The sequence below is a fragment of the Dreissena polymorpha genome, chromosome 13, assembly GCF_020536995.1.
Source record: "Dreissena polymorpha isolate Duluth1 chromosome 13, UMN_Dpol_1.0, whole genome shotgun sequence".
Lineage (NCBI taxonomy): Eukaryota > Metazoa > Mollusca > Bivalvia > Myida > Dreissenidae > Dreissena > Dreissena polymorpha.
In genome coordinates, this window is record NC_068367.1 from 73,740,073 (window position 1) to 73,759,112 (window position 19,040).

A 19,040-nucleotide genomic window follows, 5' to 3' on the forward strand; every position below is an offset into this window, starting at 1 on the left:
ATGAAAATGGCCTACAATAGGGACATTTTATATTGGACAGCGGCGTATTTAACAGTGGTTAAACGTACCACTTGTGTGTGTATTTCGAAGTCTGTGAGGTCCTTGCGCCTAAGTCCGTCGGTTGTGTAGACCTTGATTGTGGCGAGGCACACATATCTGATCAACTTGTTATACTTCACTATAAGTTAATAAGAATTATGATTGACAGCTGCACTTTCCAGTTATTTAAATGTCAATGAAAGATTTTAAATTAAGTTTTGTGATCTTGTTAAGTCGGTTGATTGGGGGAGCCGGAGTACCCGGAGGGTTGACCTCCTAATGAACCCACGTGCTTCCGGGAACGGGGATTAAACCCGGGTCGCCTAGGTGAGGAGCCTGTGAACCAACCATTGCGCTATACGGACAGCCCACTTAAAAGAGTTCATATGACATATACTATACGTTATACTCGCATTGTTTCATTATGATGGCAGTCTTTGCTTTTGTTCTTAGCAAGCAGGCTGCAGCTGGACTGCTGAGCGCTATGCAGAGAGCTCCGCGTGTGAGGCGTTTTAACATTGGAGCAGCGTTCTGTGAAAACTTAGCTATGTGCATTAAGTGTCGTCTCAGATTAGTATGTGCAGTCCAGACAGGCTTAACGAAAATCCAGTCGAGGTGGAAAGTGCACAAGCTATTTTTGGCCGAAATATTACGCATATGCGTTTAGCACAGTTTTCGCAGAACGAGACTCATTTATCCATCTTCAATATTATTCATCGCATGTGACGTAATTCTCGCTTTGTTTCAATATGACAGCAGTATTTTTTTGCCACTGTACTACGCTGGCGACATTAATGTGCCTTTCATGAAATTATTTTATGCTCATATTCATTCACATGCATCATGTGCCGCTATCCTCTGTCCGCGTCATGACATGTGCGATCTTTACTGGCCACCGAATTACGCAGGGCACGCCACTGATACTTGCACATTTTATATCATTATATATTTCATGCTTTTTTTTCTATACGAAATATGCTTTTGTGTCTTGTCGTCTCAAATTTTCTTGACACTTCATTAAGCAGCTGACTGCGATGTTACTTTACCCATTTATGCCTATTGGACTCTCCCATCCTTCTAAATTGGATGAATTTATTTCCAAAATTAGGGATGTTTAGTATATTTTTTTCTATATTTAAAATATTTCTTACAGAAATTTCTTTAAACAAACAGCGCAGTCCCTGATGAGTCCCTCATCTGGGTCTACGCTGTTTGCCAATGCCTTTTTTTCTACACGCTGGGCATAAATGGGTTAAATATTATATTCAAGTTTACAATATATGATATCGTCGGTAACTTTCTGGATTCTTCATTCAGCAGGCGACAGCGATGCTATTGAAACGATGTATAGTATACTGTATTATACAGATCTATGTCAAAATATAACATATGGAAAAAGGAGTCATAACAATAGAGGAATTTTCGTTAAATCGAGAGTTTTGATCCTATTTTACTATCCCGATACCATACCCGAATATCCTTTACCATCCATATTTTAATTATATTTTCTCGTTTATCAAATGTATTATACATGTATGTGATGCTATCCTGGCTGTGTTTTACTATAATGACAGTCATTTCTCGCCACTTTATTGAGAAGGCGACGCTAACGTGTCTTTTATAATAGTATTACATGTTATATAGTATTATATTCAAGTTTATCAACTTTTTTATATGTGATGCTCTCCTCGACGTGTTTCACTATGGAGGCAGCCTTTCCTCGTCGCCGTATAAGGCAGGTCGCGGCCAGACTGGTGAACGCCATGTACACAGCGGCACCCGCGGCGATATAGAACACCAGAGTGTAGTCCCCGAGTGTGTCGCGAATTACTCCTGAAACGTAGGTTACAATATACTGTCAATGTTGTTACGCGTTGAAACATAATTGAAAAGGGAGACAATTTCATGAGAGAAGATTGAACTAAGGGAGACAAATTCATGAAAGCTGATTGAACCAATGGAGACAAATTCAAAAAAGCTGATTGAACTAAGGGAGACAAATTCATAAAGGCTGATTTAACAAAGGGAGACAATTTCATGAGAGAAGATTAAACTAAGGGAGACAAATTCATGAAAACTGATTGAACCAAGGGAGACACATTCATGAAAGCTTATTTATGGCAAGAGGTTCGACGCATAATCCCAAGAAACTAGGTTTTTCATGAGAACCTAGGTTCTCAAAATGAAAACCTAGGTTCCCAGAATGAGAACCTAGGTTCTCGCTTGAAGATTGCACATGGCTTCAAGAACCCAAGTTTTCAAATGAGAACCTAGGTTTTTCATGAGAACCTAGGTACTCATTTGAAAACCTAGGTTCTCATGAGAACCAAGGTGCTCAGAATGGGAACCTAGCTTCTCATGAAAAACCAAGTTTCTTGGGCGAATGCGTCGAACTGCTTGCCATATCCGTGGTTTTCATTTGGGAACCGTAGGTTCTCTGAGAACCTAGGTTCTCTGAGAACCTAGGTTTTCAAAGAACCTAGGTTCTCATTATGAGAACATAGGTTCTCATGGAAGCTAGGTTGTCATGAGAACCTAGGTTTTCTGAAAACCTAGGTTATCAGAGAACATAGGTTCTCATGAGAACCTTGGTTTTCAAAATTACGCGTCGGACGGCGTAAACTTGCTTGTTTGGAATACGAAACACATATTATTCAGGGCACAGGATCAATGGGGTTCACATATGATTACACACGGGCTGGACAGAATGAAAACACGCCGTTAAGAACTTTATTTTTGCAGATATCTCAAGTTATTGAAATATGTTTGCAAAGTCTTTAGTGCATTAGTTTTTTTCTTGCAGTGTTGCCAATATATTACGTTATAATAATACATTATTACACATTACCAACAGAGATAAAACTTCTATATATACCATATTGCTTACTATATCACAGACATACTTTAAATAGAAAACTGTACCGTACAGTCGTTTGAGGACCGAACAAGGGAACTGAATATCTGAAACTTATTTAATGCTGTAACAATGTATTATGTAACGATTGATCTGAATTTGTTTCAATTTTTAGTCTCAAAATAATATTTACAATAAAAGAAATATTTCATAAACAGTTTAATTTTTTTATTAACGTGTTCAGACCAATGTCGACCGATTACTTTACTAATTTCATTCCTCAAGAAATTTCCTACAAGTTTCGTTGAATATTACTTAGCATTGTCTGAACATTGTTTAAAAAATGTTCTTGGGGAGTAACATTCACTGTTTCACGCCTATTTCTTATCATTTTACACATATGCCGCCATCGTGTACCTAGCAATGGGAGACAACTGGAGGTTAATTATGGCAAGCGGTTCGACGCATAATCCCAAGAAACTAGGTTTCTCATGAAATCCCCAAAAACCAGGTTTCTCATGAGAATCTAGGTTCTCATGAGAACCTAGGTTTTCATGAGAACCTAGGTTCTTATTTGAAAACCTTAGTTTACGCTTGAGAACCTAGGTTCTCATGAGATACTACGTTTTCATGAGAACCTAGGTTCTCATAGACACATAGAATTTAGGTTCTCATGAGAACCTAGGTTCTCATTCTGAGAAATTAAGTTCTCGTTTGGTATTCTAGGTTTTCACAAGAACATAGGTTCTCATTTGAAAACCTAGGTTCTCATGAGAACCTAGGTTCTTGTTTGGTATTCTAGGTTCTCATGAGAACCTAGGTTCTCATAAGAAACCTAGTTTCTTGGGATTATGCGTCGAACCGCTTGCCATACTGATTGAGCTAACGGAGACACTTTCTTGAGTGAAGAGAAAACCGTGTTAATTGGCTTTTTTTACACGAGGAGAATGAACCAAGTTATTGCCTATTGATTGTTTCATTAATTATCCCCACGCTTTTCGGAGAAAAAGTGGGGATTGTGTGGTTATCTTCGCCGTCAGTCCGTTCGTTATCCTGGCCACTATGTCCTCCTTCACTATTAGCACTACCCTTACAGAAATGAAAAGGTTGCCGCTATGTAGCCGCAATGTTGTGGCTACAAAGCCGCTACCTTTTTTGTAGCCGCAACTACTAGCCAGAAAGTAAGCAATAGTAGCCGCTAGCGGCTACTGTGTGGCAATCTTATGGCTATTAGTAGCCGCTAGTTGCTCTTATAGCCACTAGCGGCTCATAGTAGCCGCTAGCGGCTCATAGTAGCCAGAAGATTGCCAGAACATATTCTTGTATCAAAAAAGTGCAATTATGAGCCAGATGGTAGCCACAACCAATACTTTAATATTAATCATGAAAACACAAAACGCTTATAGTAGCCACTAGTGGCTCTTAGTAGCCAGAAGGTAGCCAGAACATTTTCTTTGTCAATAGAATGGCACTTGTAAGCTAGAAGGTAGCCACAATTGTAGAATGACATCATATTGTGTATGGTGTCATGACATCACTAATGATGTCATCAGACAAAAATTCAAAATGGCTGAAGAATCTGACAAACAAAAAGAAGTTACTGGGTGGTGATTAATACAGTTTCAATTGGTGTATACCGGTAATAATAAAAAAGCATGGTTTTGGAAATAAACCTGCATTATTGAACTATTAAATTTGATTGTTCATGCCCAAAAAAGGACTCAATAACTTTTACAATCAAAATATTTTGTGAAATGAACATATGAGCCACAATCCACTTGGATTGTTGCTCTTTAGATGGTCTATTTCTAAGATTTTTCTAATTGTCTGGGCTCTCTCAATATATAGATCACTTAATGGAGCAAATTAATCAATATTTTGAAAATGTTTTAATGTTCATCTCTGTATAAGAATGTTTTTCTTTAATAAAATGTGTTAAATTAAGATGAATAAAATTTGTTGTTATTAACTAGAGCAAATAATACAATTTTCTCTTAGTAGAAAATGCATTGCTTTGCAAATTATAATATGGTATTGTAGGTTCATATATGTTCGTGGCTGTCAAAGATTTGCAATCATCAGTCAGGACTTGGTAGAATACAAAGGTCAGGTCTATACCTAAATAACCCCAAGGGAAAATTGTGAGGAATTGTGCATCTGCTTTGAAGTGTATATATCATGCAAATTGTTAATTAGTTTGTCCCCCTTCAAAGAAGATGGGGTATATTGTTTTGCTGGATGTCTGTCGGTAGACCAGTTCATTGGCCTTGGACATTAGATGACCCCTATTGAAATTGGGGTCACTAGGTCAAAGGTCAAGGTCACTTTCACAATAGACCATAGCCAAAACTAGTAGCGGCAACATAGCCCGAACAAGTTGCGAGAGCACAGCCAGAACTTGTAGCGGCAACCGAGCCGCAACATGTAGCCAGAGCAAAGTCAGAACTATCAGCGGCAACATAGCCAGAACTAGTAGCGGCAACCGAGCCGCAACTAGTAGCAAGAAAGCTCATTGCATACGAAATTCTACCTTGCGGCTACAAAGCGGCAACTAGTAGCGGCAACTGAGCCGCAACTAGTAGCCAGAGCAGAGTCAGAACTATAAGCGGCAACATAGCCAGAACTAGTAGCGGCAACCGAGCCAGAAAGCTCATTTGCATACGAAATACTACCGAGCGGCTACAAAGCGGCAACTAGTGGCGGCAACTGAGTCGCAACATTGCGGCAACTTAGCCGCTAATAGTTGCCGCAGGGCCTAAATTTTCGTAAGGGTAGAACCTTGAAACTTACACACATGGTAGCTATGAGCATATATGCAACAGTGCACTATTTGGAATTTTGATCTGACATCTGTGTCAAAAGTTATGGGGGTTGGGATGGGGCCGGGTCAGAGATTTTTCTGCGACCGCGAATCGAAAAAGGCTCATAACTACTGTGTCCCTTTAGATATTGCTTTCATATTTGGTATGCATGTGTATCTAGACAACACCTTTCCATGCGCATACATTTCTTTACCCCTGTGACCTTGACTTTGAACTTGAGGTCAGCGTTCAGGTTTCTAAATCTGCGACCGCGATTCGAAACAGGTTCATAACTTCTGTGTCCCTTCAGATATTGCTTTCATATTTGATATGCATGTATATCTAGACAACACCTTTCCATGCGCATACACTTACCCTTTGACATTGACCTTGGACTTGTCACCAGCGTTCAGGTTTCGAAATCTGCGTCCGCGATTCGAAAAAGGCTCATAACTACTGTGTCCCTTCAGATATTGATTTCATGTTTGGTATGAATGTGTATCTGGACAACACCTTTCCATGAGTATAAAATTGTTGACCCCTGTGATCTTGACATAGAACTTGAGGTCAGCGTTCATGTTTCGAAATCTGCGACCGCGATTCGAATAAGGCTCATAACTGCTGTGTCCCTTCATAAATTGCTTTCATATTTGGTACGCATGTGTATCTGGACAACACCTTTCCATGCGCATGAAATTTTTGAACTTGGGGTCCGCGTTCCGGTTTCAAAATCTGCGACCGCGATTTAAAAAAAAAACTCACAACGTATGTGTCCCTTCAGATATTGCTTTCATATTTTGTATGCATGTGTTTCTGGACAAGACCTTTCCATGCGCATAAATGTTTTGACCCCTGTGACCTTGGCCTTGAATTTAGGGTCCGCATTTAGATTTCGAAATCTATTATTTGATTATCTTCGCCGTCTTTCCGTCCGTCCGTCAGTCCTGGCCACTATCTCTTCCTGCACTATTAGCACTATAACCTTGAAACTTAGACACATGGTAGCTATCAGCATATGTGCGACAGTGCACTATTTGGAATTTTGATCTTAACCCTGGGTCAAAAGTTATGGGGTTGGGGTGGGGCCGGGTCAAAGATTTTCACTAACATTTACATTAACTTCTTCATTTCTACACCGATTTTCTTCAAATTGATACTGAACATCTCTTATGACAATACGGTCAATCTCACCTATGCATGGCCCCATTACCGAACCTGGGGCGCCCCTGGGTCAAACATGCGGCGTGGGGATACGCGTCGGCCTCTGCCGCGCCTTTTCTAGTCAGTCATGCCTTGGGTAAGCACATGCAGCCCTTTAATTGTTGCGTATTATTTCATGTAAATACCTGGCTAACGTCCATATACGTCCGTTGCATACGTCATATTACGTCGTTACCTTTGGACACGTGATTTTGCACACGTTTGCATCGGAAATTCCACACGTCACCATTGAGTGTTTCAATGTATATTAAAATATTCACTTCAGTAAAGGTCAGTTCACGTTAGACAACCGAGGAGATAGGTCACAATTACTCGTTGTCGCAGGGTCCTTAGGCCGCCGCATTTATCTTGTTGTTCAGAATAATGTATGGACATTGGAAAACGTTATGTTAGAGTTTGATCAGCAAAAAGGAATCTCAATGAAAACTGAAATGGAATTGTGTACGTTCTTGTGTTCTTCCGACTATGTGACAGTTATTAATATTGGTATTTACATTTGGGTGTAAAGAGTCTATAGTGCATCATAAATCCAGTAATTTGGTGAAACGGGACAAAATAGCATTCGATAACAAATCAGGCCAAAACTGATAAAGTTTTTTGTGTATTCCAGCTTGAGTGTTTTGCTTCATTCGATCATGATTTATTATAATCGTAAAATTATCTTTTGTATATGAAGAAAGATATATTGAAAAGAAATTGAATGATTTCTGGAAATGAAAATTATTATTAACGTAGGACTAACGAGTAAAACATTATATGAAAAACAGCTTTATTGACCTAAACACAAAACTATTTTTGGCAATGTCAGTGGAAACAAACAACATTTTGGGCCTTACCGCCTATGATATTGCTGAACACGTTCCCAAATCCGTACATCAGGTTGACCAGACTCATGGCCTGTGGGTACCGAGCATGCCCAGCCGCCTCGTACATGAGGGCCGGCGTGTGCGAATTGGTGATGCCGAAGAATACACCTTGCAGAATGCAAGCGCCCATGATACCGTAGTAGTCCCGAACATTTACGATAAGCGCGTGGGCGACCGCTATCACCGGACATACGTATATACGAAAGTAAGATAACGTCGACAACGATTGACTTTCGATGACAAATCTGTGTACATAAACATCTTACATGAAAAGCATGCACATATCATTTAAGTGTTATGGGCGTAAAATACATGCCATTAAGCGGTGTATGTGCCATTTTTTACTAATTGTGAAATTCTTTCATATGCATAAATATTGATTGTTTCACTAGATGTGACTACGTTAACAACACCAGTGACAGTGCGCACTTTCGTTTGCAAATATTTGTATAAAATGCATCATTTAACAGCGATAGCCATGATAAATACTTTTCCTCAGCTGCCTCTATTTCTGTTATATCAAACTTCCTTCTCATATTTAGGGCGCTGGAAAACGCATTGCTTGCGCATAATTTACGTTTAGGTGTACCCCGGTATATCTTCTTTCGTATGTGACCGGATTACTAGCATATAGGCATACCATTTTTAACTTTGTATTGCATTGGAATAGATATATTTTAAAATAATTAAATCCTTATGATATATGCTCCAAGCCTTAGACTCTGCAAACGCTGCAAATAGAAATCACAGGTGGTTAGCGTGTGGCTATGATATTCATTAGTGAAAACATCATTTTGAGTTATAAATAACCAAAGTATAAGGAAAAATTAACTTTTCTGAAAAATAAATTTTTCACTGTTAAATATATATATAACAAGGTATCCAACTCAAAATCACCCGAAAACAGGGTGCATCGCTTTGAACAGCCATAACTTTATCAATTGTGCAGCGATTTTCATGAACCCGGTCTTATTCGACGCAGACATGATAGAAATTAGTTGCTTACGGTAATTTAAAGCGCCCAATAGTTCCAGTGACTCTACCAAGAAAGTTTGGTGCGCCTATTATTGACACCAGAATGGAACCGGCTTGGCCAAATCCCCGTGACGTCATAATATCTACAATGAACCATGCCTCAACGTTGCCTGTCGGGAAAAAAACGACGACATAAATGAATGAAATGCACGGGGTTTCTCTTTTTTCAATCTTCAAATGATAAAGTGTGTCGTTGTCATTCGCTTCTTTCGCCAAACATGCCTATATTGGGCGCAATTGAAATAAGGTTCTCAAAATGAAAAGGCACATTTGTTTTACTGAGTATATACGATTTCTTTTGTCAACATTTTATTTTGAAATCTTAATCTAACATATGAATATGACCGAGCAATTTTGAACACTAGTCATTCACTATCTTATAACGGTCTAATGAATTAAATCTTGTTTACTTCAATGGAAAAAATAAAGAACAGATTAAATCGATACCCACACGTTTTCACTTATTCGTTTCATGACCAAACATTTTTTCTATCAAATCTGGGCAATTAGTCGGGGTTTCCGTAAAGTGAACATGACTGAGTTTTTGACATCCAAACAAAATTAACCCATTTATGCCTAGTTGACTCTCCCATCCTTCTAAATTGGATCATTTTTTTTCTCCAAAATTAGGGATGTCTAGTATATTTATTTCTTTATTTAGAATATTTCTTACAGAAATTTATTTAAACAAACAGCGCAGACCCTGATGAGACGCCGCATCATGCGGCGTTTCATCTGAGTCTGCTCTGTTTGCCAAGGCCTTTTTTCTAGACGCTAGGCATATATGGGGTAAATTCAATTGCATAAATATCTTATTTCGCTAATGTTGTATTACTTATTCTGAGAGTTTATTCTAGTGTTTTTTTTTCAACGTTTTATCTGTTTTTAAATTAAGATCGTAAAACAATCTCTTGAAAGCGACTATTTGCGATTTTAATGCCAACCTTAAATGTATGCCATCTTAAACCAACACATTTAGGTTTCAAAATAATTAAATTGAAAACACATGTTTAATCGTTGTTGTTGTTATTGTTTTTCAGTTGTTGGTCGCTTATCCACCGCTTTAAATTTTGATAAAAAAGTATACATATCACATATATATTATGCCAAACTCAATAGTTCTGGAATACGATATAGAAACTATTTGTTTTGCCAATTACGTAGATGAAATCAGTGAGCATTATATATTGGCTTGTTCAACGTTGTTCGTTAATGGATTATCATTATTCGAAAGCGGTTAAATAATGAAGGGCTTATAACGTGTTTCTTCAATTATTTGGAAAAATATTTTCAGTACATTGTACTTACCGGTACATAGCGTTTATGTTTGTTTTTTAATCGTAAAGCCTGCAAGCGTGTTAGTTTTTGATTTCAGAGGTCCCGAGTTCGAATTACGTTTAAGGCAATATATCAAAGTACCAGCAGAAACTTAGCTATGTTTGTGCATGAAGCATTTAGTCAAAGAAACCTGTATACATAGTATAATGATGAATTGTGTTTAATGCATTACTCACACATGACTTCTCGCTCTCTTGTTGATTCGTCTGTGTTGTTTTTTTATGTTGACGTTATAAAATTGCTAAATAGATTCTAAAAGCTGAAATCCAATTGTCGTGGACCTTTTTATGTAGTGATATCTTTATTTTACAACTTATAAAATTCAATACTGATCACATGTCATGCAGTAACATATGTTACTATGTTTTGAACATGTATGTCGATTGTATGTTGAATAAACCTAAACCAATATTTTATTCAACTTCTTTATAGCTATTGTAGTAAATACAGACTATTTAAAATATTATAGGTTAGTTAGTAAACACATTAAAGGGGCCTTTTCACGTTTTGGTAAATTGACAAAATAAAAAAAAATGTTTTCGATTCGCAAATTTTCGCTATAGTTATGATATTTGTGAGGAAACAGTAATACTGAACATTTATCATGCTCTAAAATATCCATTATTTGCATCTTTGACGATTTAAAAGCCTGACAATTATAAAGCGTTGCAACGCGAAACGATTGAATAATTTGGAGAGTTCTGTTGATGTCGTTATATTTTGTGAAACTTCGAGGATTGTTTATATAAAGTATAAAATACATAAATACACCACTTAATGTTTGAGTACGGATGGCCGAGTGGTCTAAGCGAAAGACCTGTACTCCAGGGTTCAGTGATTCGAGCCCAGTTGTGTGTTACTCTTTTTTTCTCTTCTTTTATTCTTGTTTTTTTTTACTGGAGCTTTTGAGATAAAATGTTTGCATTTATCAATATAAAGCATTTTATGACAAACTTCAGTACATGCCAAAATCTGTGAAAAAGTCCCTTAAAAAGATTTGTTTTTCTAAAATACGAATATCTGTGAACAAGTCCCTTTAAATACTGACCAGTGAGTGCTATCAGCAAACAGTTAACCAGCAGAATCCATATCAACAGATCCTTGCAAAGGGTAACATCACACGTTGGTTGACCGCCTATTGGTAATTAAAGACATACCATATTAAAGATGTACAAACACAATTGACAATTTTCAAAAATTGTTCCTCCATCTGTATGTATAAGGATTTAAATTGCATTTAGAGCACTATGCCATCAATCAATATTGAATTTTGTCTTGTACAAAAAGATGTATAATTGTATTTCCAACAGGTGATATGTGCTATGGAATCGAGTAGATAATGCTATTAATCTGTTTTTGCATTACGTATTAGCCGCGCTCTGACAAAACTGGATTTCATGCATGTTCGTGAAGCCCCCATATGAGACTTTGCGGTTTGCTTTGGCTAGTCTGTGACGATAGACTAGATGACGATAGACTAGATGATAGTTTCAAAGGGAATGCATTTATGGAAAAAATCTATAAATGCGTAATGTGTCGTCCATGAATAGCAATTGCGGACTGCACTTGCTTCTATGGGACGATACTCTACGCACAATCATTAAACTGATTTTCCGAGAATGCGACTCAATTATGTATTCCCCGTAATATACCCCGTCATTTACCGGAAGAAAAAATGCATGTCTTGGGTATTCTAGCAACTATTCCATAAGAAACATATTGATGTGACTACTAATCCTTAACAACGTTGTCATGTTTATGGTCAGCGATGCCTAATAAGCCCCGCCTTCTGCCTGACTCGACCTTATAACCTTTCGAAAGTATCATCAGAAGTATCGTAAAGGCCAACAGACAAGTGCAGACAAAAAAAAATTGATAAAGGAATCTTATATAAATATTACATGTCTGACAGGGTGTCAGTAAATTTGTCAACTTGAGGAAATACTGTCGCCTCGGTTGACAATATTTTTCCGAAAGTTGACAAATTTACTGTCAGACATGTAATATTAATTTTATTATACCGAAAAAAGTATTCAAACATGAACAATGTGCGGTGCGTGTAACTCACTGGATCTTGATAAGAAATATTTTTCTTGACAATTGACGTATTGACAGATTTGGTCGTCTGTTTACAACGGAAATGCAAAACTGCGTACTGCGCATGCGCGAATGGGACAGTATATAAATATAACATGTCTGTCAGGGTGACAGTAAATTTGTCAACTTGAGGAAATACTGTCAACCGAGGCGAAGCCAAGGTTGACAGTATTTTTTCCGAAAGTTGACAAATTTACTGACACCCTGTCAGACATGTAATATTTATTTTATTATACTGAACAAACTATTCAAACATGAACAATTTATATGAACCATGAACAATTTTAATATTCAATAATTGTACATGTATTTAATTGCAGCAATGAACAACCATTAATATATTGAGTGGTTCAGATTTTCGGGCCGAGCAAAATGAACTTCGCTTTATTCGGAACCGACCTAGTAATCGATTTATCCCATCAATTTTCTTAGTCGTCAATTTTTTCTTTAAAAATATATTACCGAACCAGCTTTCCGTATTTTATTTTCATTTTAATTGATTACGCAATTTATGACGTACTAGTGTGACGTCATTTCGGTGACGAAACATTTTGGGACAACAATATAGACTTAACTGGTCCCCCGTTGAATATAACCGTTGACTCCGTTGACTATATAGAGAGTAGCGATAGATAAGGGGAGGTAACCAATCTAAATATAGACGTGGTGGTTTTTTAACAGTAAAATATTTGTTTTTAAAAAGCATCGAACGAATGCGAAACATATTTCGGAGTGTGTGTTTGTCATGCATAACACTTAAACTTTATTGGTATTACCATTGGATTAAAGTTGCCATTGAGGTAAGCTTGTCGTTTAGGTCAAGAACTAGAAATTGTGAATAATTTTAATTACCTTGGAATTGTGATGTCAAGTGGCGGATCGTTCGTGCCCGCAACAAATACACTTTATGGCAAAGCATTAAAAGCGATGCATTCTTTGTTCAACCTAACGAAAGATATGAACGTGCCCATAAATATCATGTTTAATTTATTTGACGCATATGTTTCATCCATTTTAAACTATAACTGCGAAGTTTGGGGATTCATCAAAGCGGAAAATATTGAACGCGTTCACCGTAAATTTTGTAAAAGACTATTGAACGTAAAAATGTCAACAAATTCACTATCGCTATATGCCGAAGTTGGTCGATTTCCCTTGCATATCGACAGATATGTCAGGATGGTTAAATATTTTTTGAAATTACATACTGTGAAACAGGGAAATTGTATTCTTAAACAAGTTGTAGTTTTACAAAGATTAGAAATTGAACGTAAAAATAATGCTAACAATTGGTCATCGAAAATACGGGACATTCTTAACCAAACCGGTTTCACCGATGTATGGCTATTCCCCGAATCTGTTAACAATGATCACTTTATCCCGTTATTCAAAAACAGATTACGAGACCAGGGGCCGTATCCACAAAGATCCTGAGGGAGATTTTTGCCTAAGTTTAAATATTTTCCCCTTAATTTTCGCTATTTTCCCTTAATTTTTAAGATATTCCTCAAGTAGATCTATTATCCACAAAACAAAATGCCCTTATGTTTTGCCTTAAGTCGGCATTTTCGCCTTAACTTTACAGGAACCTCCGGAGGGCGAGGTATAAAACCCGGAACTATCCGGAAATCTTTATGGTAAAACCCGGAACCGATATAAATGGTTATAACTTCATTATTATTCGTCCGATATTAATTATAATGGTACCGTTGTAAAGAAGATCCTCTACAGATTCTAACCATATCAAAATATTTTATGGCAGGGTCGTAGTCGGCCTGTAAATCGCGGACAAAGTCGGCCTGTTTTAACGTTTTTTTTTACACACGCAAATGCCGAGAAGAAAACCCGGAACCGATATAAATGGTTATAACTTCATTATTATTCGTCCGATATTAATTATAATGGTACCGTTGTAAAGAAGATCCTCTACAGATTCTAACCATATCAAAATATTTTATGGCAGGGTCGTAGTCGGCCTGTAAAACCCGGAACCGATATAAATGGTTATAACTTCATTATTATTCGTCTGATATTAATTATAATGGTACCGTTGTAAAGAAGATCCTCTACAGATTCTAACCATATCAAAATATTTTATGGCAGGGTCGTAGTCGGCCTGTAAATCGCGGACAAAGTCGGCCTGTTTTAACGTTTTTTTTTACACACGCAAATGCCGAGAAGAAAACCCGGAACCGATATAAATGGTTATAACTTCATTATTATTCGTCCGATATTAATTATAATGGTACCGTTGTAAAGAAGATCCTCTACAGATTCTAACCATATCAAAATATTTTATGGCAGGGTCGTAGTCGGCCTGTAAATCGCGGACAAAGTCGGCCTGTTTTAACGGTTTTTTTACACACGCAAATGCCGGAAAGAAAACCCGGAACCGATATAAATGGTAATAACTTCATTATTATTCGTCCGATATTAATTATAATGGTACCGTTGTAAAGAAGATCCTCTACAGATTCTAACCATATCAAAATATTTTATGGCAGGGTCGTGGTAGTAGGGGTGGTGTTGATGGTGGTAGGGGTGGTGGTGGTGGTGGTGGTGGTGGTGGTGGTAGTGTTGGTGGTAGAAGGGGTGGTTGTGGTAGTGTTGGGGGGGGGGGTGGTAGTAAGGGTGTTGGTGGTTGTGGTGATGGTAGGGGTGGTGGTGGTGGTGGTAGTAGGGGTGGTAGTGTTGAGGGTGGTGGTAGTAAGTGTGGTGGGGGTGGTGGTGGTGATGGTAGGGGGTGGTGGTGGTGGTGGCGGTGATGGTGTTAGGGGTGGTGATGGTGGTGGTGTTGGTAATAGGGCTGGTGGTAGCAGGGTGGTATTGGTGGTGGTGTTGGTGGTGGTAGGGGGTGGTGGTGGCGGTGGTGGTAGTGTTGGTGGTGGTGGTAGTACGGGTGGTGGTAGTGGTAGTGGTGGTTGTGGCGGTGGTGGTAGGGGTGGCGGTGGTGTTGTTGTTGTTGTTGGTGGTGGTGGTAGTACGGGTGGTGGTAGAAGGGGTGGTGGTAGAAGGGGTGGTTGTGGTAGTGTTGGGGGTGATGGTAGGGGTGGTGGTGGTGGTGGTGGTAGTAGGGGTGGTTGTGGTAGTGTTGGGGGTGGTGGTAGTAAGGGTGGTTGGGGTGGTGGTGGTGGTGGCGGTGATGGTGGTAGGGCTGGTGGTGGTGGTGGTAGGGGTGGTGGTGGTGGTGGTGGCGGTGATGGTGGTAGTGGTGGCGGTGATGTTGTTGTTGGTGGTGGTGGTGGTAGTACGGGTGGTGGTAGAAGGGGTGGTGGTAGAAGGGGTGGTGGTGGTGGTGGTAGTAGTAGGGGTGTTGATGGTGGTGGTGGTGGTAGTACGGGTGGTGGTAGAAGGGGTGGTGGTGGTGGTGGTGGTGATGGTGGTGGTGAGACGCGACACGAGCAGCACGCTTCTCCATATACTCATCTCGAACTTGATGAGATAGTCCGATGGATTGAAGATGCTACAAAAGTTCCGCACGGTAGAAAACGACAGTCCGGTGGGGGCGATACTGCAGTAGTACATTCAAACCAGAAGGAACCATTGTCTGCACAGATTGTTGACGACATAATGGGTGCTTGTGAGGCTGGGCAAGGTAAGGTATCAACTGACATGCCTTTCAACATAAGTGGTGGGGATATATATGTGGTAGCTTTAGACTCATTAGCAATGAAAAAAGACGTTCGCGTGGACAAATATATGTGGGTAAATGACGGTCGCAGACGCTTTCCAAAGAAAAACCCAACGATGTTTAAGTCATTTTTCAAAATTAAATTAGTCGAAAACCAACATTCAAAATCTTTTCAAAAGCATATATACGAACGCTTAGAAAATGGAAATTTTGCAATTATACATTACCTTGGAGACCCCACCATATATACACCACTAGCACATGGGAATTCTAAGAGTAAGGAAACGGTGTTTATAAGAACAAATCCTTCTGTTATTGAACATATCAAGTCACGTGCTGATGATGAAACCGTTAGTGCTAATTTTATAGACAAAGAATTGAAATGCAAAGCTGAGAAAGGTACAGATTTTGGTGTAAAAACAGCAAGAAACGTTCGCCAGGTAAAAAATCATTTATACAAAAGTAGAAGTGAAAAACGTTATAGCAACGACGAAATATATAATCTCTGTGAAATTTCAATAGATTTAGAAAATTTTAACAAACAAATTGACGTCTTTCCATCCCTGGTGTGCATATCGGGGTTGGAAGAAATACTGACAGAATTCAATGAATTACTAATGTTCGACTCCGATACACCCCTAAAAATGTTTTATGACACAACTTATAAAATGGGGCACTTGTTTGTTAGTGTTCTGTCATATCAACATATTTTGTTTGAAGGCAATAAAATAGTGCCCGTAGCATTCATGATGCACGAACGGCGAGACGCAAAATTCCATGAAAGGTTTTTCAGTGTTTTAAAGGAACATATTCCAAATTTAAAAAGAACACATTTTCCGCTAATTTGTGATCACGAGGCCGGAATAAAATTAGCAATTCAGAATTCGCTACCCAACATACAAATTATTCACTGCTGGAATCACATACGAACAGACGTAACTACTTGGCTTAAGAAAACTAATGCAAAAAGTGATGATTTCTCCGTGTACACTAAACATGTGCAAGACTTAATGAAATGTGCAACTGAAGACGATTACACTGACCATAAATCTAAAATAGAACAAGAGTGGAGCCAGGAATTTAAGAACTATTTTGACAGACATTTGCATCAAACCATTTTGAATAATTCTGGTCGTTGGGTGTTAGAAAAATTAGGCATATACAATCCCTACTCAGGAATAACCAGTAACCCCGCCGAATCAATTAATAATATGATAAAAGCAATACAACACAGGAAAGAGCTACCGGTAGATTTAATATGTTTAAACTTACTAATGTGTCAAAAATCAGTTTATGCAGACATACAATGTGGTCGAGCAGGATTTGGTAATTTTAAATTAAGAAAAGACTGTGAATACGCCAGATTAGACAGAAGTGAAATTAATGTACCCCACATATCCGGTACACCGGATGATATTTTAAGACAAGCGAAAGAAGCACTAGAGCATTTCCAAAAATCAGGTGAAATTACTGATAAACCGATTGAAACCAATTTAATAACAAGAGAAAATGTCATCGACGGAGAAAAAAATAATTTGGAAATATTTAAAGATAAAAACATTACTTGTATTGACGATAAGGAATTAGGGGAAAGGAAGGGTATTGAAAAGAATATGTCCCAAAAAGCTTTGGCGGAATTTATAATAAATAATGATAAAATAAAATTAATCCCATCCATGAAAACCTTTATTGTTGAGGGAATACATGGCTCCAAACGTTTGGTGACAATCATGCCAAAAGAAACATGTAGTTGTCCGTCAACTGGACTTTGTTATCACCTACTAGCGGTTAAAATGACTCTGAATATTGATGGAATCTGTGATAAACGCACGGTTAAAAATCTCACGCTTCTTCGAAAAAATAGCAAACCGCGTGTTGCCAAAAAAACGGGACAAAAGAAACCGAAAAAAACCGACTTCGAAATTAACCCAGCACCCGATTCAATACTCATGACACCAACTGGAAAATCATGCGACACATCGCTGAAACAAAAGCTCGCCAATTTAATAGCATCAACCCCAAAAACACCAACGCCTAAAAAAAGAAGCCGGAACACCAACAATTCATTCACTTCTTGTAAACAAATAAAGTTTGACAACAATTTAAGTTCAATTGCAGAAGACGTTCTCGAAGAAGAAAACCATTTAAATATAAGCAGCGATGATTCATTTACCAGTGAACAGACGTGTTTTAATCAAATGATCATTGATGACGCGGAAGACGATAATGTAGAAATTGCAAATATATCTACAATAGATTTAGAGCTAGTTAAAAATCCATCCGGGTGGCTGAACGACCCAATAATAAACAAATGTCAGCAAATGCTAAAAGAACAATTCGCGCTTGACAGTGGGATGCAGAACACACTTCTTGCTCCGTACTTTAATCATGATTTAGGTACCTGGGATATAAATAAACGTTTAACGAAACAAAATCCCCCGTCCGCCCAAATACATTACAACGCCAGTAATCACTGGGTATTATCATACCAATCACAGAAAGATCGACATGTTATTGTGGTGGACAGTTTAAAATCTCCAAGAACTCTAAACAGTAGTATTTCAATTCAAATCGCTCAAATCTATGAAAATGGAGAGCGCAGTGTACAAGTACAAATACCCGACGTACAACGTCAACCTAATTACACAGATTGTGGTGTTTTTGCTATTGCCAATCTTACTGAGGTGTTACACAACAATTATGATGTAGATTTTTCAATTATCAGATATGATATACCAAGAATGAGAGCACATTTATTAGAATGTATTACTAAACAACAGTTTACAACATTTCCAAAAATAGAAAAAATGCCAAAAATGCCGTGTAAAGTAGCAAAAAGTTGTTCTATTAAGATTTTTTGCGCTTGTAAGTTGCCTGATATAGTTGGCGATATGGTGGAATGTGACTATAAAAGATGCAAAATGAATAGATGGTTTCACAAAAGATGTGTTGGGTACACAATGACAAACCAAGATGAAAAATGGTTGTGTCCATACTGCACATGGTAATTTGAGATGAACAAGCACTGAGATAAAGGTATGTGATTATGGTACAACAATTATATCTTAATGTTTATAAATATGATATCTATTTAGATATAATGTAATGATATCCTCCAGTACAGTTACTTTTATGGTGTCATTTCCATTATAACAAAT

At 38.1% G+C, this 19,040-nt stretch overlaps 1 protein-coding gene across 1 annotated transcript; it reads right to left on the bottom strand.

Moving 5' to 3' along the window:
* Nucleotides 1-1,368: 1,368 nt before the first annotated feature.
* On the bottom strand, nt 1,369-8,067 carry LOC127856620 (uncharacterized). Its single transcript, XM_052392924.1, has 2 exons — nt 7,752-8,067; nt 1,369-1,872 (listed from the first exon to the last, which is right to left on the bottom strand). Exons 1-2 carry the CDS (start codon nt 7,909-7,911, stop codon nt 1,676-1,678), a joined length of 357 nt encoding a protein of 118 aa, XP_052248884.1. The 5' UTR covers nt 7,912-8,067; the 3' UTR covers nt 1,369-1,675.
* Between the last annotated feature and the right edge of the window lie 10,973 nt (nt 8,068-19,040).

Bases quoted from the DNA above. Each gene is read 5' to 3' on its own strand.
- LOC127856620 (XM_052392924.1), bottom strand. From the start codon at position 7,911: ATGGGCGCTTGCATTCTGCAAGGTGTATTCTTCGGCATCACCAATTCG. The intron at 1,873-7,751 runs GTAAGGCCCAAA...CCTACGTTTCAG, and splicing joins GTTCAGCAATATCATAGGCG to GAGTAATTCGCGACACACTC.